Source organism: Melanaphis sacchari, unplaced genomic scaffold, assembly GCF_002803265.2.
Source record: "Melanaphis sacchari strain LSU unplaced genomic scaffold, SCAv2.0 Contig2_pilon_pilon, whole genome shotgun sequence".
Taxonomy (NCBI): Eukaryota; Metazoa; Arthropoda; class Insecta; order Hemiptera; family Aphididae; genus Melanaphis; species Melanaphis sacchari.
This window is the reverse complement of record NW_020271173.1, coordinates 524,401-551,340: the sequence shown is the minus strand read 5'-3', so window position 1 is coordinate 551,340 and position 26,940 is coordinate 524,401. Positions and strand designations below refer to the sequence as shown.

Here is a 26,940-nt window from a genome sequence, read left to right as displayed (position 1 = left end):
TTTTGTTTATTACATAAAATATACAATATATATATATATGATTCATCTGTAACGCAGCAGCGTATACTATATAACATATTATATTGGTGAAGACGTGACGTAGTATAGAATTGAATTCAATGTTTACTCTAAAGTCTAAAGAAGTATCATTGAGTACGTGATAATTAGGTAGGTACTCGTCGTTTTAAATACAATATAAATTATTACTATATTTATTATATTAATACAGGAGAATATGAAATGAATGACAAAATAATCTTGTGGATTTAAATTAAGTGTTCCACATTGATTAGAAATATTTTTCAACATTTTTATTGGTATCTACTCTCTATCTCTTTATCCATAATTTGAGGGGTATTAAATATTATAAATACATATAAAGTAAATTTTCTTAAAGTTTTCCTGACAAAACACCATTTCAATATTTTTAGATTTTTTAAAACAGATAATATAAGTTAAACATATAAAGTATGTAACATTTATTGTTTTTACTGTGTTAATTTGTGTTGAGTAACTATTAGGTATACATTATATACGTAATAATATATTATACGCATTATATTTTAAACACAATATACATAAATACACATTATCATATGGTATAAAAGACATGCCAAAACGAAAAACTCCTACCGATTTTTGAAGCATCTTCAATTTTTCAAATTAAAATATATATAATTATATAAATTAATTATTGGAGAGTGACTTTTCTTATTTCATGATAAGGTGTCAATTCAAAAATATTTAGTATATATATTATATATATTTATAATATATTATAAATTATTTATGTTTTTGGTAGACATTTGTAAAAATGTTCACAAATAAAATGTATAACGACAGAAATTTTGTAGGTAAATATTGATTTAATTGATTAGGTAGTCAACAAATAGTACTTAATTATCTAGAATATTTTATAGTTGGAGTCGTTATTCACGTCTGGGCTAATTACATTTTGAATATAAAAATTTTCAATATAAAAATCATAAAAATTATTACAATACGTATGTTCAGGCTATAGTTACTTATAAAATATGTTTAGGTGAGTATTAAACAGCTGATTACTAATTAGGGATCACCTTAATGTACATAGTAAAGACTAAAGACTGGATATGTATAACTTTTGAGTTATGATAGGTAATAGCTCAAAAAGATAAACTTGTATTTGTTAAAAAAAAATTAGGATTGGCTAAAATATAGAGCTCAATCTACAGTGATGCCCAGTTAAATTTTACAAGAAGATAATGGAATCCAAAAATTACCTAGGTACTCTTACAAACAGATAATAATTGTTTGGTTAATATTTTTTCAATTGGGTAAGTATGATAAAATAACTAAAACAATTAGAAAAAATATTGTTTTTTGTATATTACATCAAAAATAACTTCAATAAAAATGTATATATATATATATATGTGTGTATAAAAAAAGTTAAAAAAGTATCCATATTATGTATTTTCAATATTTCCGAATATTATGGTAAGAATCCAATCATCTGTTATTCAGTTATTAATATTATAATTTATATTTGATATTGATAGGTTTAAAGTTTACCGTTTAAATGTTGGCTCCAGTGCGCCAATTCTATAGTTCAACCGTGATATAAATGCCATAGGTAATTAAAACAAGTGGGTATAGAGACTTTAAGCTCTATACAAAAAGATATTGATAAAAACCAGGCTTTGAACCATCATATCTTAAGAGAGATTCGAAAATTTGTTTAAAGTTGTAAAATAAGAGAGTTAATGAATTTTTGGTAGGATGGAGTGGATGTTAGGTAGGCACTATACCAGGGGCAGCCAAACAGTCGATCGCAAACGATTTTAAAGTCGATCGTGCCAGAATTTATTTTTAGGCTACGCACACAAAAATTAATTATGGTGGTATAGTAACTTACTAATAATAAAAACTTTTTTATCGAAGTCAATCCTCAAAGGTGAAATATATTTTCAGTATATCGCGGCCGAAAAAAGTTTGACCGTCCCTGCACTGTACTATAAAGAAATTTGCTGCTGGTATTTCATATGACATCAACGCCACTAATATTACAGACTATATAGGTAGTTGCTATAATTTACTTTAGGTACACAATAATTCATAAGCGCTATAAGATACATATAAGTAAGACTATATTCCTCCACATGATTGTGACACTACTTATATTAAGTTTTAAACATAATCCAGTCTTGATAATCGTTAACACATTATGAATATATATATATATCATTTGTTACTAAACTTTTATTTAACTCATTCATTGATTGTCTTACCCTTTTTTAAGAAATACATTTTAAAATTTAACTTTGTCATACTACATACACTTCTCTCTTCTTTATTCCATTGTCTTCGTCTAACTACCTGTTAAGCTATTTAAGTCTCCTCTATCTAATCTATATGACCAGGACCAAATTTAAATGTGATAAGTAGCCTTGGGATATTCCATTTTTGGTCCTATTATTAAAAAAAAATTTTTTATACGTAATTGTTTATTGATAATTAGAGGAGCCCTTTTTTAGGAGTCCTAGATTATACTCTCTTACCCCTCCCATTTATCCAACTCTATTTACACTATCCTTTTTTGTGTCTAAGTATCTTGCAAGTTGCAATGTGGACCCCGCGTTTAATTATTTGAAAACTTTTCATCGACTGAATAATAACTGATGAAATTTTACTCGGTATGCACGTACCTAATATTATTATTATTGTTTTTTATTTTATAATCAACATCAAATGATACTATAATTTGAGCTTAATTTTAAGTCAAATTCAGTCTGTGCTCTATATTATTGTAATAAAAAAATAATTAGATTACCTATTTCACCAGATAGAGGTCAAAACTTATCTATAAAACCAACCATGTAGTAAACATACTAGATAATTAATAATAACAGTCAATCATCAATAAAATATAAATTATAAATAAAAATATGTATAATAAAATATACCTATATCATATATGTGTATAAAATTGTAAGAAAGTTTATAGAAACTGATAGCCGATAGGTAAAATATGTTTAATAATTGAAAAATAAAGTTAGATTTTATCATAATTATTTTTTAAATAGGTTAATATAATAATAAATAATATATTATAATATATGAACCTAATATGTACATTTGTGTGAATTTATAAATAATACTAAATACTAATAATAGTGATTAGTGATTTAAGTATTATGTGTTATCTAATATACAAGTAGAGTAATTATATAGGTATTATGTATATTTTTATGTTTCTAAGTAACACATTAGTATTATATATTATTTGGGATCCTAAAGGAAATTTAATTTAAGCCTCAATAATTGTATTAATTTTTTATTATAATAAAGAAGAATCATGAGCGATAATGATTCAAATACTTTAGAGCAAAATGATGATAATAATGAAAATTATATTAGTCAACAAATATACGAAACACCCGATTTTGATCAAAATGGTAATTATAACTTAAAAATAGTAATTATAAAGTCTACCTAATTTTTAGTGATAATTCAATCAAATTAATACTTACATTTTACACACAAATTCAAACAATTTAAACTAATAATCACTTATAAAAGTACCGAATAAGAAAAGTCGACGATGACTGGAACACTTGAATAATTTTATTTCTTAGTTTCACAAAATCCAAATGACTTGCCAAATACAACTCCACAATCATCTGACGTTATCAGCCAAAGACGAACAAGTTTACATCCATTAGAAGAAGTAGAACTTAATAGAAGAATTAAAAGGAAAAGGACCTCGTCTGCTCATATAGCGCAACCGTTATCTACAGATGAAAACAATAATGAGGATAATCAAAGTCAACGATTACCACAACAGCCTATAGCCGATAATAAAAATACGCTTAATATAAGGATGTCCTCGTTGTCGTTTGAAGGTTATAGTTCAGTGACTTCAGATGATAGCAGATATTTGGATAGTCGTCGTGCAAATGAAAAATGGAAAGCTCTAATAGTGTTTATGTACACTGAACCATCAATAATGTTTTATTCAAACGTTTTTTTAATGGTGAGCGTGAGTAAAATAGATATAATATTTTGTATAGATGAGATAAACCTTATGTTATATTATACTTCTCGAGTAGTGCAGGTTAGTTATATTCCTGAGGGGATGTAAGATTTACAGATAACCTCTCTATCCAATACACACGCTATCATAACCGTTATTTTTACCAACACAATATTTTTGTTATGGTTCCTTGTTGCATGTAGACTGTAGGTAGGTATACTTAGGTACCTACATGTTGCATTTTGCATTATGCATTTAATATCAAATACAATATTGAACAATAATGATGCAATGATGGCAATGATACATTACCCATTATAATAAGACCTAAAGATCACAATATATATATATATATATATATATATAATAGTTTCTTATTTAGTATTTACAGTAAAATTTTCGAATATTTAGACTATTTCGAGTTAATTATAGGCATTTGGTGAGATAAAATGATAAATCGTTTCCACTCAGAATTGTTTCTTGTAATCCAAATTTACCAGGGATAGTGAGTTTTATTTCTATAAATGTTAATAAAAAATGTTTCGCTTGGTCAAAGAGTTTGAAAATTTAATACTAGATCACACAAGTAGTTTTCATTGAAATATAATAAATAATAATAATAAAAATAAATAGGCATAATTTTAAACATTTGAAGGGTATTTTATTAGATACCTACTTATTAGTTATTATTACTATTCTACCCTCTTCCGCAATACCAAACAGCCCATATACAAGCCTGTAAAGTTTTTCCGATACTTAACAATATCCCGATCAATATATGTAATTTTGTTTTTTAACACCAACTCTTTTCCAACACTTCTATAATACACTAGTCTAAAGATATATAAATATAATTGGAGGCGAACTAAATGCGAATAAATAATACTGCAGCTATAAATTCATCTCAAGTTAAATGACCGCGGTCAAACCACCGCAAGTCAATTCAATAGGGATTTGATTATGTAAGTGCTGAACCTATTACCTGTTACTGGCTATATCTTATAGATTATTAAGTGTTTTTTTACCTCAATGTCTGATAAACTCGGAACGTGATTATTAGGGCTATGAATTTAATGCACTAAAAAACCTTAAAAAATTCATTAAAAATTCCAAAAAATTCAATAAAATATGCACTTAAAATGCAAAAAAAGGATTCTAAAAAAGCAAAATATGACCTAAAAATGCGAAAAAATGACCTAAAAAATTAAAAACGTCAAAAAATGCAAAAATATGCAAAATAAAAGTTTCATAGATGGATTCGTAATTACATAATTCAAATTATGTACTTACAAAGCTATGTTTTACAATCACCAAAAAAAAATGCACTTTCTTATAAATTCACAGCCCTGGTGATTATGGTCAGTGATTTTTAATATGTTTCGTTCGCTTAGGTAAAGTAGTCCGCAACATTTATTTTTAGATTATTGATTAAATTTCCATATGGACTTTGTATCATTTTCCTTTTTTTTTAAAAAAAATATAGCCATTGTAGCAAAACATACCTTTCTCTATCTCAATTTTTATAAAGCTATAATAGAATAATTTTACTAAAAAACAAACAATAATAAATGAGCTTACTCGATAAATACATGACGGTTAAAATGACGATTTGACTCATAAGACTACGACGGCTAACATTGGCAGAGTTCAGAAATTATAAAATACTAACCTAACGTGATAAATTGTCGCGCGATTAACTTACCACGCGATAAATTGACGTCACGATAAAATGACCACGGAGAACTGACGCACGATACATTTAGCCGCAATGAATTGACGTAACAGTGTGACACCGAACATTGTATTGGTTATAATTTATAATTTATAATAATGCATATAAAATTATATAATTGTATAAGTTTGTGCTATATGCTCGATTAGTAACCATATACCAAATAGACTTAATAATGATGGATTTTTCACCATACTAAAAACTAAAATAGTATAGCGTAATACCTATTGATCACAGGTTTTACCTACCTACGGACGGGTTTTTTCGAAATTCACTATAGTAAAATATAAATCGAGGAATACAATGCACCAAGTCCGATTAAATGATCTATTATTATTTATTAATGTTCACTGAACCAGAATAGCATCTAGAGTTGAAATTGACGAATGACGAATTCAAAGCTAGGTATGGAAAACAAGAGAATCGATTTATAATCTTTTTTTTTATTATAATTATCATATAATAAGACAAAAATAAATGTATGTATGTACCTACACATAATAATATTATTGCATAATTAATTTTTAAGTATTAAACCAAGAGTTTTCTTTTTCATTTTTTTGTAATTTTTACATATTTTTATACATGATTGTTTTTATATTTATTTCATATATGATGAATTTAAAGAATTTAAAGTTTTACTTTCAAGTTTAAAAACATGCTGACACATATACAGATTCAACGCATTGATATCTTATTTACATAATTAAGCTTGATTCTATATGTACCAACTGTACAAGTATATTGATAAATATTCACAGTCTTTGATTAACAATAAGAATAAAAACAATGTAGAGCCGTAGAGGCACTATCTAAATATTAAGGCACTAATTGTTCCAGGCTCTTCTAGAAATTTAAGTTAATTTTATAAATCTACTGTATTATATAGCAGTATTAATAATAGTAAAATAAATCACTTTATCGCTAGAAATATCAAAAAACAACACACAAAATATACCTACTTACTGATAAATGATAAATGATAATGCTGGTAGATCGTCTCCGCTGAGAAATACACAAATATAGACTCGCTCGATAGGTTGTAGGTACCATTGTATAGCAGAGTGGTACTCACTTACCCCCGTTTATTCAGGGTAAAATTTAATCATTATTTACACAATTATTGAATTACCTATGTATAAAAATATTGTAAGTAACTATAGAACTATGGTCTATCTATAGATAATTTTTATCGAAAACGTAGGTAGTTTAATCACTAATTATGATAATATATAAACATAAATGTAAATATTGTTTATTTTGATTTAGATATTTTCAATTATTTTAATGAAAACATCTGACAAATTTATATCAAATTTGGATATCACAAGAACGTTTCTCAATTTAGAATCAAATAAGACAATATTTTTATGCTTATACAGCGGCTTTTTAATGATTTTGTCGTGTATATGTGCATTATATAGTGCTTTAACTATACGTAAACAACTTTGCTATTGTGTAAGTTAATGTAAAAATTATTGTAATAAATTTATAAATTTTTCATTATGTATTCAAATTATATCAACGAATAAGGTACCAACTGAATCTATTTTTTTTTAATACACTATACATTTATATATGTACCTATAATCCATATGCACATACTTTACCTATTTATCAATAATTAAATAATAGGCTATTACAGTCCGTTCAATTTCTTTGTATATCATACAGTAGGTAAAAAGATATTATATTTTTATGAGTATAGATAATATACCAGGGGTGGGCAGCATGAAGAGACCTATGAACCACCCAATATATCAATAAATATGGAAGAGCCAAAATGAAAAGAAAAGTTCATATTTATGTATGTATTTGATTATCATAAAGAAGATAATTAGATATCAATTGTAATAAAATGTATAAAATGTGAAAAAAAAAAATATGATATTAATTAATAATTAAAAATAAAAATAAATACATTTTTTAATATTATATGAAAAAAAAAGTTTCATTTTTTTGTACATATTTTCTATAAATTTAAATAAAATAAAATATTATACTTCTTCAAGTACATAAATTCATATTGAAAATAATTTTTTTTTGTAATAATGTTTGTATCTTACAATACGATGTGTAATATATTATATTATCTATTTATAAATAACTCACCAATAAAAATTATGAACTTAAACACATAAAATAATAAATTTGTATTCAAATATTTACATTAATAAAAAAATTTTTAAAGATATTGATTTACCAAATAGTATATTATTTTTAAATCATAATACCGGAAAAAATAACCCCTTGATAAAAATTGTTTGTAATGAGTGCAGTCTATATGATATATACATAATTTTATATATTATTTAAGTATTTTTTTCATGGGTTTTATTTCTAAGAGGGAAGTCTAAATTTTCCTTTTTATTTTTTGAGATATCGACAATAAATATAATAGGTATGTGATAAATTAATAAAATAACATACTCAAAAAAATTATGAAGACCTAGGGGTGAGCTCGTTCCCGTCTCAAAGATTAGATTATGACTTCCCCAAAATCATACTTACCCATGAAAATAGGTATACCACTTTAAATAGTTATATAAGTAGTGTATATTATATGCTTGTTACTTTTCATCCTTTATTATTTTTTTTCCTTAATATAAATTATCACTACTTAGTAAGTACCTGAATATAATAATAATAATTTATACTTGTATATTTAATTTAAATATAGATTAGTGGTGTTATGATAATCAGTGCAATATTTCAGCTTGGACTTGGAATAATAATAATCAACAGAAAAATTGATCAAGAAACTATGGTAAAAAAAGAAATGAAATTAAGTTTTTTAAGTTATGACATTCAATTAGATGTCACACAACGTTGGAATTCATTTCAGTCTGAAGTAATCTATAGAATATATATCTAAGTTAAAAATAATAATACTCATAATTTTTTTTTTTTTATCATAAATTAGTTATTTATTTATTATAATATATATTGTCTAGTAGGAGTATAAAAAGAAGAATATATATTCTTGAACTGAAAAGGCAAAAACAAATATCTTCAATATATAAATATTAGGTATACATTCACAAGCCTTATCAATTTTGTATATATTGAAACTATCACAATTCATAATAATTGAAACAAATAAAATATACATAGAAATCTTTGCACATTATACAGCAAGCTAATAAAAATATATTTTAAAACTATATTGAAGCCTAGACAGCTAATATAAAATAAATTACCATAATGATATTAATTACATATTAAATTACACAATAATTACATATTTTAATGATTAAGTGTTAAACATGTCTGGTGCCTATTAAATAATATGTAGTAGGAAATTAATAAAATAAATAAAAACAGTTATTAATTTATTTTATACATAGCTAGTGGTCAGTAATTTAAAAAACGGGCATTTTGGGTAAATACTCAAATACTTTTCTTGTAAAAATTTTTAAAATACAATTCAAATGCTGTTATCTATAGGAAATAATGTACTCAAAAAAATAAAACATTCTTTAATCATAAACAGTAATAAAAGTTTTAAACAATGGTTCTTGTTTAATTGGTTATTATATTTTAAAATATAATTTAGTCAATGTTTATTTAAATAACTGAAATATACTTTAAATAGTTTGAAAGGCGTTTAACAGAGAATTATAAGAATATTTGAGTATTTAATACAAAATTCTATAAATAATTTTTTTTACTACCTGTGTCAAGAACTTCATAATTTAAAATTTGAGTATTTTCTTTTAAATATTTCACTGTTAGTGACTCAGAAAACCACAATCATGAGCAATACAGAGATATGAAGAAAACATACATTATAACTTATAAGACTAAAAATTATCAATAAATTTAATACTTTGACAGCAACAATTTTGTTATTGACTACAATTGTGATTAGATGCCAGCGTATTGTAAAAATAAGTATACAATTTAAATTTAGTAAAAATATCTAGTAACAGAGATAATAATAACAATACTGGTTAATGGTTATATCCATTTCCAAAAATAGTGTATTATACTGTATATTTTTATTCACTTTTTATAGACACGTAAGAGAATAAATATTTTTTATAAAGAATACAATTCTTTATAATAAACTAACAAATGTAACAATGATATGTTTATCATGTATGATTTAATTTAAATTGTTCATATTTAAATGTTGTTAATAGTTAAATAATTTATCAGATAAGTTATAGTTTATTCTAATTTACAATCAAAAAATGTCTTTTATATGAACTTTCATATTATACTGAGTATTATACAAAATATTCAGTTGAAGTGTAAATTAATAACTATCATTATTTTTTCTGCACACCTAAAAAATATTATCATTTAAATTTAACCAAAAATTGTTTTTTATTCAGTCAGTTCCCATCTTAAAATATAGTTTACATTTAAATTCGCAAACAATTGCACATCACAAAGCAAGGACATAATGTACCTCGTATAATCGTATACCATAATTAAAAAATAAATTAATCATTATCTTGACTTAAATTTTGAACTTGTTTTAATTATAAACAGTCTTAAAAAATAAACACATTAAAAACAATATTTTATGAAAAGTATAAATGAACAAAATAAAGTATAATAGTGTCCTTGCTTCCATTCATATCCTAAAATACTTAACACTTGAATATTTTATAACTTTGGGCTTATTTGATTTGAAACATCATCATATTCAAAAAATATATAAAAGTACATACCTAGCTACATAGTTAGCTAATAAAATAAAATGATTAAATTCAAAGTCTTTACTAATATTACACTGTACAAATCAAACTAATAAAGATAACAAACTGTACACATCACTGTTTTTTACATTATTTGGTATATCATAAATTACCAAATAGTTTAAACTTAAGCCTATTGATTATGAGTTGACTGACCATTGGTAGATTTTTGTTTTTCGCGGTTGTATTGTTCTAACATGTCTGGTGGTACAAGCATCCTAAGATTAGAGTTTTCTGTTTCTAGTAGTCCAACTTTATCCATTAGTTCTGCGATTTTCTCTTTTAATACTTCTACTTCTTCACGCACAGCGTACATTAGATGACTTTTGACTAAATCCATAGCTTGTTCAATTTTGTTATCAATAGCAACAGTAGTAGTTGCACTATTAGTGGTTCCATTATCAACATCTTCAGTATTATTGTCTTCTTTTTTTTTGTTGACAGTTTCTACAGTTTTCATTGAAGGTTTATATGGAGCCATTTGTTGTTGAGAAGGAATGTAACAATTTTGCATACTATTAACATAGTTTTGATTAATAGGTACATGTTGTTGCAGTGAATATGTCATTTGTTGTTGGGACATCGGAATTGTGGATTGTATGTTATTTTGTGGCATAACAGTAATTTGAGGTTGTTGCATCATATTGGATTGACCCACTGGTTGTTGCTGCTGGATATGCATTTGAGTGGATGTAACAGTGTTGGTTGGAATTTGCATTACAGCTTGTTGAAGTTGCATGGCATTCAAACTTTGAGCTTGTGAATAAGTTGGCTGATGCATGATAGGTTGATTATTTTGCATTGGTAATTGTTGTGGCTGAGATTGCATCATTTGTTGAGGTTGTTGATATTGCTGCCCTGCTTGTTGTATGTGTTGTGGCTGTTGTGGTTGAATTACTTGTTGGTTTTGAGATTGAGATACAGTCATTTGGGGATTTGATTGATTTATGCCTAATTGTTGATTTATTACTTGATTTTGTTGAGGCATACTTTGATTTGGTTGTAGAATTTGTTGAGACATTGGTTGACTAGGTTGGCTAGTTTGGGCCAATTGTTGTTGTATTTGCTGTTGAGGTTGTTGTTGCTGTTGAACTTGTTGGTTTGGTTGATTTATTTGTTGTCCTTGATTAAGAGTCTGCTGAGGAATCATTTGCCCTGTATGATTTATTTGTTGATTATTTTGATGTATCATTTGACTCTGACTAATTGGTTGTTGTTGAGGAATCTGCTGTTGTTGAGGAATCTGTTGAGACTGAGGCTGAATTTGAGTGGTTTGCATTTGCTTAGAATGTTGTAATTGTGTCTGTAAAGGTATTTGTTGGCTCTGTAATGTAATTTGTTGAGGTTGATGTGAAATTTGCTGACTTTGCTGAGCTATTTGTTGCATTTGATTTGATTGAGGCATTTGATGTGGTTGATTAGTAATTTGAGTAAGTTGATTGATATGATGAGTTTGTTGAGGCAATTGTTGCTGAATTTGTGAACTTTGTGGTCCTTGTAATTGTTGCAGTTGTTGAGGTGCTTGTTGTTGTTGTTGTTGTTGTTGTTGTTGTTGTTGTTGTTGCTGCTGTTGTTGTTGTTGTTGTTGTTGTTGTGAAGAAGATACTTGCTGGACATGTGTTTGTTGTGGTTGTGGTTGTGGTGTTTGTTGAGGTTGCTGAATGTGTTGCTGAGACATTTGTTGACTTTGTTGAGGAACGGATTGTGTTTGTTGAGGTTGACTAGGCTGAGAAATAGATGGCTGATGAGACAACTGCTGATTTTGTTGAACCATTTGAGATTGCATTTGATTTTGTTGTACCATATTTTGTTGTGGACTAGGCTGTTGTTGCATCTGTTGCACAGGGGGTGGCAACTGCTGTTGATTTTGTTGTAGCTGTACGTGATTTTGAATAGGTATTGATTGAAATTGCTGTTGGCCAATATGTTGATTAGGCATAGAGACTGTAGTTGAAGATTCAGAAGAAACATTTTGAGACTGGACTGGTGGAGAGTTGTAATATTGAGGAACTTGTTGATTAATCATTTGATTAACTGATTGCTGTATAGGTGCACAGTTAGGTAAAACAGATTGACTCTGTGGTACAAATGACTTTTGAAACTGTGCTGATATGTTATGCTGCATAATTTGTTGTTGTAAATTTGCCTGTGACATAGGTTGATATTGTTGTGGCATAGTTTGGGGTACATTCTGGTCTACAGAATTTATATGCTGAATAGACTGTGTTTGTATTGATGGGTTCTGATTTTGCATAACATTGATAACCGGTTGAGTTTGTTGTAATTGAGATTGCATTACTCCGGCATTTGAAATAACTTGTTGTATTTGATGAGACTGTAAGCTGGAATGTGGTATGCAATTCTGATTAATATTATTATGTTGAGTAGGTAATTGAACTTGAGTAAGACTTTGCGGCTGGGGTGCTTGCACAGAAGTTGAAATTGGTTGACTCGTTAATACTGGAATTTGCATATTAGTCTGTAAACTTTGACCAGGAGACACACAAGCACTATGTATAGGAGTAGTTACACCAGATGATACAATATTATAAGTAGAAGTTGGATTTTTATAATTTTCTGAGTTATTACAATTACTAGTATAAGTACTGACATTATTAGTACAGACTCTAAACTCAGGACTTTCATGATGGCCATTATCCAATGGCTCAGTTGAATCCAAATCATTTGCCTGAGAATAAGCCTTATTATCACCATTTACCATTAGTATTTTATTATTACCTGATTGTTGTTGATTCATTGAATGGTCTAAAAAGTCCATACACACCCAACGACCACGTTTAAATGGTTCAGTGCTTTCAATTTTCACCACTTTGAATCGCTCATTTCTATTTTTATTTTGAAGACCATTTAAATCGCACTCATTCTTTTGTGAATTAGCATCAACACCATGTATATCTTCATTTTTTATAGAACTTAAAGAATGGCCACTATCTGAATTATCAACAATAGCCAGACCATATTGTGAACTAGTAGGTATGACTGGTGCAGAACTGCCTACATCATTAGACGTATTATACACAACTATGTTGTCAGCATAATTTTGCAATTCAGCTTCATGCCTGTTATCTACTGTTCTGTGATCGTGAACTAGTGAATCAGTGTCTGGAGAGTCTTCATCGTTGTCATCATTATTTGGCTCTGTGATACTAGTAATTTCAAATGATGTCTTTTTGGCCACACAGTTATCACTAGAAGGTGGTTGTATAGAATTGGTATTTTCTACACAGTTTTGTTTTATGTCAGACTGCACATCGTTGGCTTTTTGATCTGCACTACCGTCATCCATGATGATATAATCAGTTCAATAATTGTACAATATCCCTACAATGGAATAACCTAGGTTGGAAATGTGGCCGCCTAAACACGTATGGTTAACAATGTATTGGTATAAAAATATATTATAACAACGAGTTTAATGTGTATAAAACAAAATATGTGAGGTACATACTTGAATGAGATTTATGTGCAACATTGCATGCTTGGAATAACAAATAACTACGATAATCAGCGACGTGTGAAAAGAAATTCAAAAAAAAAATATCAAATTGAAACGGACACGAGCGTACGAGCACCACCGTAATCTACAACCGACTGGTTTCAACATCAATCGGAAACTGTGAGCGTCAACGTTGCGATTGAGAGCAGCGATAGATAAACTGACGGCATCGAGAAACGAAACGGCAGGATGGTAATTCGTAGACAGTCGTCAATTTGAACTTTTTCGCGTTTCACAGACGCAGACTTACGTACTGCTGCATATTTCCACGAAAACACGCCTCATCGACAAGGAATGCGCGAAAAAAAACAACCTCGACCTTGCGAACATATGGCTATGAATCTTATCAGATATCGCGTACGGTTTTTCATGGAACAAAACGGTTTAATCAATTTTTTTTTTTCATTTTACTCCATAGATATATACAATGACAATAAAGAAATGGATTGATATCGGATAGTGTGGTTACTGTGGTTTGGTCATAGACATATGTCTATGGGTTTGGTCTGGTACAGTGATACTCAGCTTCGGAGACCAACATTGAATATTGTTAGAAAAAGATAGCTCAATAGTCGGTACTCGGTACACACAGTTGTAGACTGTAGTAAGTACTAAGTAGTAGTACTACTACTCAGTTGCAGTTATATGCGGTATTCCTGTACACCGACTTAAGATTATCTGTATTGTATATTGTATACCATTAATACCGAGAGAAAATAGTTAAACAAATATAGATTTTTAGAAAAATATAAAACACACATTTCACCCACGGTCTTATAATAAGTTATATGACTAGTATAAAAGACTGTGCCTTTGTGGTCTCGTCTACTAGGATATTGGCTGTTCTTTTTTTAAATTTTAACAATTTAAGCTCTTGTGCAAATGGTAATAATAATAGCAGATATGGTCGTATGGGCGGCGTAGGTACAGTTCATGTATACCTAATAGTATGTCTATGATTTTTTACTCAAATCACAGAATAGGAGGGCACATTATAATATGAAATATATGAATTATGATGTACAAAAAACATTAAAAATATAAGAATCGTTTTTAAAATAAATCTACGTTTCACTTACACCTTGACTATAGTAGATAGTAATGTTAAGATTTCACCAAGGATATTAATCTAATCCAGAAAGTAAAACTAATTAATTTTTTAAATTTTATTAAAACACGTTGTCCGCCATGTGACCGCCGGCGGTTATCCAAACTTTTCAAATTTCGTACTTTGATGACGCTGTAAATGCCTACAGGTAGTCTATCATTACTGCCCAGGGCCAGATTAAGAAGGGGGGCACCACTTATTGGGATTTTTTTTTTGCATCCATGTATAAAACATAATGTACTTATGTACCTAATATTTGTAAAATAGATTAAATAACAGTTTGAATAAAAATGTTTAACCGTTGATATTGTCATAGATTTATAAATAAATTTTATTAGGTATTAATAATAATAACTAATAATATATTTATACATCATAAATGCATAAAAGTAAGTAACTAGCTTAAAAATATAAATTTAAAATCGATTATTATGGAGTAACAGAGTAACGAATAACATAGGAATTCTCTATATAATAAATAATAATGTTGGTAATTTGGTATGGTTTTAAATATTGATAAAAACAGTTAAAGATAAACACATATAACTTGCATAGCAAGCCTTGATTTACCAAACCATCTTTTACAAGACCCGAAAATAGTTCTTCAATCTATTATAAATGTCCTTAATTTTTTTTTTTTATCATTCGTTCGAGAAACACGAAATAAATATGAAGAGTACAACGAAAAAAAGTAAAATAAATGTCACATTTAAAGGATTATGCACTAATTCGTAATCGAAAAAAAAAATATAAGAATCAGTTCATTTAATAATAATCAAACAGCTTCAACTCAGTTATAATTTCAGGATTTTTTGAACTATTAGATATATTACTAAGTAAGCTTGAAATTAATTTTACGATACTACGAAAAAAATATTAAAAGCTTATAGTTAAACTATAGGCATATATTTTTTACATACTTACCAGTTACCACTTAGTAATTTTGTAGATTTAAGAACATTTTTTAATTTTAACATTTTTTAGAGCATATTTGATGATTAATAATGATATTATGTTTAAAATAAATTTGAAAATTTGATAATGAAATAAAAAAATTAAAATACTTTTAATGTTTAATGTTTATTTATTTTAAAGGTTTTACTCAATATTATTGTATCACGTTTTTCAAATTCCCATTTGGCTTTTTGACATATAATTTCCCGTTTTTATTAACAAATACTTGGTTTAAATTATAATATGAAAAATACTTGGTTTAAATTATAATATGAAAAAAATATTTCTAATAAAATGTTTGCATTTATTAAAATTGTAAGAAGAAAAAAAATAATTGCAAATTTTTAAAGCATATTTGTTCAAAGAAACATTAACTTAACTAGTTTTTAATTTAATTATTTAAAAAAATGTTAATAGTCTTTAAAATAATGAGCAGCTATATTATTTTTATTAAAAAAAAATAAAATCACCCTATAAATAATTTAGGTCATAATTCATAAATGCTATTATTTTATGATAATATGTAGTTTATTTACTTGGCATCTTAGTTTGTTCAATTTAAGATATCTGTTGGCATTTTACTGAAGGAAATTTCCTTAAAATATAGGTTTGCACACACTCTAGTTGCTGGGTATGAAACTGATAAAATGTGTTTCCAAAAATTATAACTCCTTTTTATTATAAAATATTGGGTTTTACAACTTTTTTTTTTTTAATTTGATAAATAAAAACATTTTTTAGATATGTAAAATAAACATATTATACATATCTGTGGATTGTGGTAAATCGTAAATATCGATCATACCTTCAAGTTATTTATTAAATTTTATTTTTTTAAAAACTGAAAATTATTATTTGGGAATTTGGTCTGATATCTAAAAAAAGAGTCAACCTCCAGCCCGCGAGTATGGAAACGCATACCTTTTACAGTCTTGTGTACACCTATACCCGCGTTATATAGTATAGGTATAGGCAATAGGCTATACCTTAGAATCTGACCAAAGTTAAAATATTAACCGTTGTACTATTATGTACTTGTATAAAACGCTCACAGTTTCACTAATTTATCTCAAGTGCCTGTTTGGGTTTTTTTTCTTAATTTCCAATTATACTGTTATTTTACGTACAATGGAAATAATTTAGTAATTCAAATAATTACAAAATACAATTTTATATTATGTTTGAAGGTTAAATTTATTTTCTAAAACATACTGGGTAAAATGTGATTACATGGCGTTGCTCCAAAACAAGTATATTTAAATACCCAGGAAATTTTTACATAAATTTAGTAAAATCAAAAATAGCAAATCTTACATTTTATTGCAAAGACCCATAGAAAAAGGATTAAATATACCTTACATATACCTGTATTCAAATTGTATCTGTATAATATATATATACAGTATCAGAATTGTTTAACCTATTAATTTTTATTAACGTAATTACTATTTGTTATCTCATATCTGTATAGCTTTATGTCTATATTAACTATTACTGAATTTCATATTTTCATTTACACATTATATAATTTATATCGTACCTATACACACATACATAGCAATATGACAATATATATATATTACATTATTACACGATTATAAAGAACGTACAATTATGATAAAATATTATCATAAATAATAATTAATAAATATCGTCTACGAACATAGTATAAATATCAACAATAATAATAATTTAGTATTTACAATGTCAATAATATTATATACGTCATAAAGGCTATTAAAATAGATTTTGTCATGCATATAGTATTATCTATTTTGAATATTCTTTATGTCGTCAACTTATCAAAAATTACTATTCGTCGCTGTCACGGAATAATATTATTATTATTTATTAGATAATAGATACCTTGGTGTTATATCAGAATCAAAATTACCTTTAACATGAGATTATGAGAATTGAGAAGAAATCTCTAGAATAGGTACTTAATTTCTTGGTTCTCTTTCCGTCATAGAATTAATTTACTTATAAATTGTAATAACTAATAAGGCTGTGTTACTGTAATTTATGATTGTTTTCATTTGTCAATCATGTTCTCATTCGGTTTTCTTATTACCTACTGGTTTGCCCTTCAAAATGTTTTCAAGACAGATATATTATAAACAATGTAAAATCGCATTTAATTATTTTCTCTATAAGTTTTTTTTCGTATTTTTTTTTTAATATGTTATTTTATTCTAATTGTTATTATATATATATATAAAAAAGACCTTAAAGACCTGAAAATACCCATGAGACTTATACAGTAATGTATAGACTAACATAACTGTAATATGACTTAAATGTATCACTAAGACTATATTTGTTAATAATAATTTTTTCTTCGTTCAAAAAATGTACTTATAGGTACTAGTCACTACATGGTACCTACGTAATATAGTTTATTAGTTTATAGTAAGTTATTTTTGCGCAAAATTATGAAGTTCGATTTACGTATATCAGTTTATGTTCAAAACGTTTCCTGATATAATGTGTAACCCGATTCGGGCCCCTCAAATATAAGAAACAATTCGTGGGCGCTGGAGCAATGCACTATAATATGACTATGTACCCACTGACTAATTATTTATTATTATAACTATTACAGTAATACAGTATCGTCGTATGTTTAATTCAGCTTGTCACTAGACGAAAAAAAATGTGATCTTATTTCTTATAAATTCTATTGCGTTTAAACATGATGTATTATGATTTCAATATAATTAACGAGGTACCTATTACTTACCTGGCTACCGGCTACCTACTTATAGTAAAAATACGAATTCCGTAATCACATTACCTATATAAGATACATAATTTAATTAATATTATATTAGTAATTATTTTTATTTATAAAAATAAAGTAAAATTGGATGTGATCACTTAGTCTTTAATTAATGTAAATTAATACACTGCTTATTCTTAATGATCCACAATTTAAACTCAATTAACCTTAAACCTTGTTTAAATATAAGTTGACATATTGTAGAAGTTATTGGGACATGCATTAAAGTGTCATGTAAAAAGAAATTGGTTGGCTTTTGTTCTGTTGTCACAAAAATTATAACCAACAAATTAATGTATCAATGAAACAGTAATACATTTTTTTATAATTTTTCAACAATTATAAATTTAAAAAAAATATTTATTTTTATTATAAGAACATGCAAATTATCACATTGATGCATTATTTGTCATTTTTGTGAAATTCTTGAAATAATCATTATTTATAATACAAATATATTTAAGTACAGAATAACTTTGGTTAACCGCACTCAATCTTTCGAAAATGTACCAAAAGTAATGGTAAAAGTATGTAAGCAATAGGTATATTGTACGAAGTAGAATAGATTCTTTTTATATAAGTAGTTAATAATTTAAGTAGCTTTCCTTAAAATTAAAACAGCAGTTAATAAAACCTACTTTGCAATATTAGAGAAATACAAGTTGACACTTGTTAGTTATATTAATCAGTATATTTTGCATTCTTAATAAGTTACAACTTTTTTTTTAGTTTTCATGTTGCGGATTATATGGTGGAAATAGTTATAAAGCAAAACATTTAGCAATACCAGTATCATGTTTTAAAGATCAGTCAACCTTTAAATATCATGCTGAAATAAATAATTGTCATATGGGCTGTTTTGAATTAGTGAAAAAACTTGAGGAAAAATTTTTGGATCCAGTCATCATCCTAACGTTTTTTTGCTCGTTTCTACAAGTATGGAAAAATATTTTTCAGTCACTTGAATAATACGGGTTTTTACTTCCACTTATTTATGCAGATGTCAAATGCTATTTTGATTTTGAATTTGTTGAGACCTAAACCAAAACCAAGAAGATACCACATTGTTTATAGAAGAACTTTTAACATATTCTAACAAATTAAAAAAAAAAAAAAAAGTTGTTTGTTAATATGTTCAAAAATAAGGTTAAATAGAAAAAAAATTATAAATTGTTAATTGAAAATATCAATGAATGGGATAATGCTTTAAAATTTAAACACTATGTAATAAAAATAAAGGTTTAAAAAGTGTATCTATAATGAAATATAATTTTTAAATTGTACAAAATCTAAAGAAGAATGACACTCATTGAAGGAGAAAAAGTTTTAGTTTATAAAGTGGCCTTTTATACCAAACCCTATCAAATACTTATGAGACATCAAGGAACACACAGAAAAAATTATTTTTAATTTTTTTTTTTTTTTTTTTGCTAATATTATATAAATAGTTGTAATTGAACTGTTTGAAAATACTTATTAAAACATGGATTAAAAAAAAATATTACATTTAAAAATATTATTTTATATTATTAATATAATTACAGTTTTCAGTCAAATTTTTCTTTGTAATAAAAATCATAAATCAAGAGAACAATAAAATATGTTCTTAAATCTATTTACATTGTAAAGTTTTAATAATTTTCCAATGATTAATTGATTAAACTTCAATTGCATTTTCATCCTTAACAACTTCCAAACACCTTATAGCAAATTCTTCAAATATAGGTTCAATCATAGCTTTTTCCAATTCTTCATTGGGATTAGTACTGTTGTCTATTTTTTCCAATAGTTTTTGTAAATAAGAATCAGAAACTAATTCTCTTAGGCGATTATCATAACCTAAAAATAAAACAATTAAAATAACATATTAATAGAAAAATAAGTTAATTATTGTAAAATATTTTATAACCTTCTTATTTTAATAATTTTAAATTTATTATCAAATTAAATTTAAACATTTTTTACTTTTTTTTTTTTTAATAAGTTAAAAATCTAAAAATTAGAACAGTTTTCAATTATAAAAAAAAAGTCAAGTTAGTTAAGAATTTAACTGTTTAAGAGATATAAATTACGCAAGTATAACTTAACACATTCAAGACCACATGTCAAATATACTTTACATGGGGCTCTCTTTAGACACATTAATATTATTTAAAGTAGACATATACATATATATATATATATATATATATATATATAATTGTTTTAAGTTATGGTCTTTTTAAACGACTTTCCAAATTTACTGGGGTCATTACCTTATTAATAAAGGTGATAAATTAAAAGAATTTTTAATTATTTTAATTAAGCACACCAAATTAAAGTTTGATTACTCTTGAATAGCTAAATCATAAATATTAATAACAATAATAACCTAAACATGACAAGAATTAGATAAATATCAAGTTATGTTATACATACATAGTAAATTTAATTTTTCTGATGGAATTGTATCTTCAGTAGGATACAGTTGTTCATTTTTCACCATTTCAACTGTTGCATCTTGGTTATTTATTGTACAATCACCTGATAGATGATTTTGGTAACATGCAACTGAACAACTTTAAAAACAAGAAATTGTTTGAATGATTAAACTTATTATAGTTATTATTCTATAAAAAAACATTATATTAATTATAATTTATAACTAAAATTGTTCAACATATTTAAATTTTTACTAGCAATAAGTATTTTAATGAAATCATATCGAGAATCATATGAAAAAAATATAAATTTTACTTGATTCAATATTAAAATATGTAAATTAAAAAATTAAGGTAGGAAAATTTTTTTTTTTTTAAATTTTTATAGGTATTTATTAAGTAGTATATATATTAAAAATTAATAAATTATATGAATAATAATAAATTCAAATACATAACACAGGTATTTTGAAATTTTGTTTAAGTCAATAAATTACCATAAAACAAGAAAAGCATTAAGTCAATTTTGAAAATCGTCACTAATATTTTTGATCTGCAGTTTATTATGATCTGTTGTTATCCAATTTATACTATGAATTTTTATAAAGTTAGCATTATTTTTCAGCCACACATTACCAATTAATGTATACATTTCTAGTACGATTAATTTAGATCAATTTTATTGAACTATTACATTTTTCAATAAAAATAAATATTGTCTAACAGAATTAGAAAATTAATTGTTTTATAAATATCAAAAATATTTTATATAAAAATTACTAAATGTATATTATATAAAAAAAAAAAATTAATTTAATTAGAATTATTTATTTCTTATAAATATGGAATATAAAAAGTTGGAAGCCATAGACTAGTTGCCTACATTACACATATAATATATTGTGTATATAATAATGAGTAACATAATTTAATTTCATAATTTAAAATGTTTGAAAGTATTTCAACAAAATACGGTTTTACTAATATCTGGTAAATATTTTCTTAAGAAGTATCTGATATTTTTTAGGGTAAACTTAAACTCAAGGAACTGTAGAAAATAGATTGAAGAAACATTTCATAGATCATGTTTAAATAAACATTTATAGGTGATACTTACTACTTGACGTTTCTGCATTTTGGACATTTATACTTAGATTCGTTAACTTCACAAATATTACACTTCATCATAATTTTGCGCTAAAGACTATTATTGAAATGAATCGGTTTTAACTTAGTATTACAATTATTAAATAAACAAAGATGTTGAAAATTTAATAAGGATAAAATATTAAATAATAATAAATAAATTATATTTTATTTATTCCTGTATTTCTTTGAATCTAAAAAAAAACGTGTTTGTAAAAATTATTCTTATCTGTGACTTCAAAATGTAGAATGTAGATGATAAGAAATAACGATTATACAGTAGTTACTATTTTATAGTTAGTACTCTACATAGACCTATAGGCTATAATACGTAATTTGAATATAGTAGATAAGTAGATAACTTTCAATTTTATATATTCTTAAATAGTTAAATTCTTGTAATGTTCAAACATTTTCCTTTGTCTATTGTTAAGTAAAATAAAAATGTTCTAATTTAAACATGGCTTTAAATATACCTACTTAATTTGCTTATAAAGTAAAAAATACTAAATAGCATATTATTATACTACAGTTTAAAATTTAAAACACGAATAAAAGTAATTATTTAATAATTGACAATTTATTGTTGTTCAGTTTTAGTACTTAAAAGGGTTAATAGATAAATTAGGGAAAGTATTTAAAATTCCATATTTAAATCCAGATATACTCTTGATTAGCTCTAATATTAAATCTCCCAATTAAGTATTGACCTACATTACCAAGTCCTTAATGAACAGACTCAGATCATGATCCTATTATCACCACTTTAAATTTTAGATTATCAATTATCAAGTCAAAATCAATCTTAAAATCTCAAAACTGATTAACGACCCCACAAAATGGGAAGCCTTCAGAAAAAAAAAACAATTTAAATTGTAATAACGAGCATGTAATAGAAACAATAAAAATAGTAATCACTCAAGCACATTTTCATAGACATATAGACATAAATGCACACACAAAACAGTCCAACGACTTCTTCCCAATTGTTAAATTAATCAAAGAAAACACAAAATGAGAAAAATATGGGAGAGAACTAGAAATTTAGCTGACAAAACTCAAAAGAGACTAAACCAGCTAATTATAACGGTATATAATTAGAACTATATAAATAACTTGAGATACAACTACCAAACTTACTTTAAAAAACCCAACCAAACGGCTAAGTTTTTGAAGAATTCAATAGCAACAAACCTAGTATAGTTCTACCATTTAAAAACAAAATAGCTAAATATAAATGCAGAAAAGTCCGAAGCCTTTGTAGACTATTTCAAATCATGCTTTACCACGGAAGCTGACACTGCTGATTGCACAACAAAACAAAATCATAGAAGAATTATCGAATGAAGTTACCAAGAGAATAATACCTGTATCTGCACTCTAACATCCCCCAAGGAAATACAATTAATTAGCAAGCAAAAAAAGTCCAGGCTGTTATTTAATAATTAACAAAATTTTAAAAACTAACATCAAAAGCACTATTATCATATTAAGCTTACCTATCTGTTTAACTCATCCATGCGTATTGCCACATTCCCCACAACACGGAAAAATTTAATAATTGTCCTCATTCATAAATCTGGAAAGTCAGCCAATTCTTCCACAAGCTATAGACCAATCATCCATTAACATCACTCTCTAAACAATATGAAAGGATTTTGTTGAAAAAGATAAAATTTTACCTATTCATAATCTTGAAACACTAATTCGATTTAAAAACAGCACTCTACATGCCACCAGATTCAACCAAAATTGGAAATAATTGCTCACGGTTTTGAAAATAAATACAGTCAATTCATGAATACACCACAGTAGTTTTCTTTAATCTAACACGGGCTTTATATAAGGTACCTATCGTCTACCATGGACTAGAAATAAAACTGAAAGCATTTAATCTTTTAACCTAGATATTAGAAACAGTAGAAACGATCACACCCTTTATAATAGACAGAATATTCCAAGTCAGAATAAACACGGACCTATCTCTATATCACAGAATTAAATTTGGAGTTCCTCAAGGGGCTCAAGGGTCAGTCTTAGGCCCAACTTTCTTCAAATTTCAATACCTATCTATTGCTACGACGTCCCTAAACCGCTCAACACATCACTGGAAATGTTAAAAATTTCACACTAAAAATATACAATTCTAGGAACATCTACATCAATAACCAGATTAAACTTTATATATTGGAATATAAAAGACGACTTGGTAAAATACCTATAGATGTTTTTTTTCGATGAAAGAAAAAAAAAATTTCAATAATTATTAATAACATGCACCTTTATAAGACTTAACATTTTTATTCGATTTAAAATAATCAAGATTTATATAGTATTTAATATCTATATTTTTATCTTATGAGCAAATCAATATTGAATAAAAAAAAAAATAATAATAATATAAAGGTATGTAATATGTACTACAGTCAGTGGCAAACTGAAAAAAATTTGGACAAGAAAATTTGATCATCCTAATTTTTGTAATATTTGGATAATATATTTAATGATTTTTTCAAAGTATAATTTCACGATTATTTTGAAGATTTATAGAACATATTATATTAAAATTAGAAATTATTAAACAAAATAATTCATGTTTTGTATTTAAAAACAAAATATAATATTAAATTTAAAAAAAAATGTTAATATTTAAAATAAAAAATAAAAAAACTATAGTTTGATTGACCATAAGCAACAATGCCACTGATCATTAAGTATTTATAAGCTTATTGTTCACTACCAGACACGGCTTACCGAATAAATCTCGATAGTATAATTTGCTGACCAATACCTATTGATTATTATAATAAAATCATTAGCTTCTAATGTTTATTCCTGAATGTTGATTCCTATTGATGAAAGCGACAGTTCAGTATTATGTAATATGCAAGGGGTATCAAACTTTTTAAGAAGACTATTTGTTCAGATTTGAGTAATGAAAAACTGTATTAAATTTGAACTTAAACTTAAATATTAGTTGGTGATTAGAATTTCATATAAATATTTATACTCAAATTAAGGATTAAATTCCAAAACAGGGTAATAATATCTAAACATTTTAAAGAAATAAAACAATTTATAGTTTCTATTTATTAATACTTATTTTAAAAATTAGTTGACATTAAGAAGATACATGGAAATAAATTATCTTAAATAAACATTAAATTAATTAAAACATTAAAAGGAGCATAAATTACACAAAAATGAGTTTATTGCTTTTAAAATCACGCACAAAATATCATTATATAAGCCAAATATAATAAACAAGGTGATTTATTTTAATTAAAGACAATCATTATTTTAAAAATTGATATTAAGATATAATATTACTCTTAAATACTATATTTTGATATAAAAAAAAATTTTATTTTCACAACTAATTTTTATTCAACTGTAACTAATATTTTTAATTTAATATTTTGAAATGTGATATTTTCCTTAGTAATTTATTATAAGAACGAAAATTAGTTTTTATCAACCCCAAAATGGTATCTTGTTGTACTTAAAACTAAGCAAAAATTTACTCCAACAGGTCTTAAAAAAAAATCACCTTGAATTATATTTTATTTATACAATTTTCTAAGTATTCTACAAACTTATTTAAATAATTTAATACAATAATAAGTAATAAAACTAAAATTAAATACATTTAATCTTTTCAATCTAATATGAGAAATTACAATTAATCTTGAAATGGTAATACGATATCAAAATAAAGGAACAATACAATTTTTAACAAAAATGAATAAAAATAAATAAAAAATAAAATAAATTTAACAGAGACTCATATTGTAATCATTTTAATAATAAAAAAAAAATAATAATAATAAAAAAATTAAATATATTGTAAAAACTACAATTTAATACATTTATAGATTTAAAAGGCACAATAATTTTTCTACTTATACCAAAGTATAAGGTAGTCTGAAATTCATTTATTTTTCTATTATTAGTAACTATAATACTATTTTAAAATACTCATAAAACAAATTTTATGTTTATTAAAATTAAAAGGAAATTTATAAATTATAATAGTTAACTAATATCACAATGATGTATACTATAAATATTAAAAGATCTAAGACAAATCTTAAGAAATCACATTGAGTATATCTAACAACTAATGTAAACAATTATTAATGTAGATTCAAAAGTGGATATTTTTTGTAAGCTCTAAAATCTATAATTCTTTTTATTGTGTAATACTTATACATTATCTAATACTATAAATAGTATTAACTTATATTTTAATGTTTAAATGATTGAAATTGATCCTGCAGAATAAATTATTTTATTTTTATTTTTTGAGTATAACAGATATAAATTATTAGTAAGTATAAGTATTTTATAAATGTGAAAACTATGTAAAAATATTCTAATAATCATAAAAGATATTAACTTTCATCAGTTTTTAGTAAGTTATTTAAATAATTTGATCAATCAGAAAAACAGTATGCAAATTATTTATTAAAAACATATCTATAGTCAGATGTAATTATATACATACGTAAATTTATATATTATATTTAGTAAATATAAAAAAATAAAATCATTATA

The 26,940-nt window shown here is 25.5% G+C and overlaps 3 protein-coding genes across 3 annotated transcripts; 1 reads left to right on the top strand and 2 right to left on the bottom strand.

The window, feature by feature from the left end:
• Nucleotides 1-3,337: 3,337 nt before the first annotated feature.
• LOC112596109 lies at nt 3,338-19,954 on the top strand. Its single transcript, XM_025341604.1, has 6 exons — nt 3,338-3,437; nt 3,618-4,015; nt 7,017-7,205; nt 8,428-8,598; nt 19,547-19,753; nt 19,818-19,954. The coding sequence occupies exons 1-6, from the start codon at nt 3,338-3,340 to the stop codon at nt 19,911-19,913; spliced, it is 1,161 nt and encodes a 386-aa protein (XP_025197389.1). The 3' UTR covers nt 19,914-19,954.
• On the bottom strand, nt 10,054-14,290 carry LOC112596108 (transcription factor SPT20 homolog). The gene is made up of 2 exons (XM_025341603.1): nt 13,926-14,290; nt 10,054-13,834 (listed from the first exon to the last, which is right to left on the bottom strand). The coding sequence occupies exon 2, from the start codon at nt 13,761-13,763 to the stop codon at nt 10,590-10,592; it is 3,174 nt and encodes a 1,057-aa protein (XP_025197388.1). The 5' UTR covers nt 13,764-13,834; nt 13,926-14,290; the 3' UTR covers nt 10,054-10,589.
• Nucleotides 19,955-20,416: 462 nt separating the features above from the next.
• On the bottom strand, nt 20,417-22,547 carry LOC112596028 (zinc finger HIT domain-containing protein 3). The gene is made up of 3 exons (XM_025341471.1): nt 22,355-22,547; nt 21,236-21,375; nt 20,417-20,656 (listed from the first exon to the last, which is right to left on the bottom strand). Exons 1-3 carry the CDS (start codon nt 22,423-22,425, stop codon nt 20,475-20,477), a joined length of 393 nt encoding a protein of 130 aa, XP_025197256.1. The 5' UTR covers nt 22,426-22,547; the 3' UTR covers nt 20,417-20,474.
• Between the last annotated feature and the right edge of the window lie 4,393 nt (nt 22,548-26,940).

Bases quoted from the DNA above. Each gene is read 5' to 3' on its own strand.
- LOC112596109 (XM_025341604.1), top strand. From the start codon at position 3,338: ATGAGCGATAATGATTCAAATACTTTAGAGCAAAATGATGATAATAAT. The intron at 4,016-7,016 runs GTGAGCGTGAGT...ATTTTGATTTAG, and splicing joins ATTCAAACGTTTTTTTAATG to ATATTTTCAATTATTTTAAT. The intron at 19,754-19,817 runs GTATGGAAAAAT...TTATTTATGCAG, and splicing joins TTTTTTGCTCGTTTCTACAA to ATGTCAAATGCTATTTTGAT.
- LOC112596108 (XM_025341603.1), bottom strand. From the start codon at position 13,763: ATGGATGACGGTAGTGCAGATCAAAAAGCCAACGATGTGCAGTCTGAC.
- LOC112596028 (XM_025341471.1), bottom strand. From the start codon at position 22,425: ATGATGAAGTGTAATATTTGTGAAGTTAACGAATCTAAGTATAAATGT. The intron at 21,376-22,354 runs GTAAGTATCACC...TTGTTTTTAAAG, and splicing joins AAATGCAGAAACGTCAAGTA to TTGTTCAGTTGCATGTTACC. The intron at 20,657-21,235 runs GTATGTATAACA...TTTTATTTTTAG, and splicing joins AGAAAAATTAAATTTACTAT to GTTATGATAATCGCCTAAGA.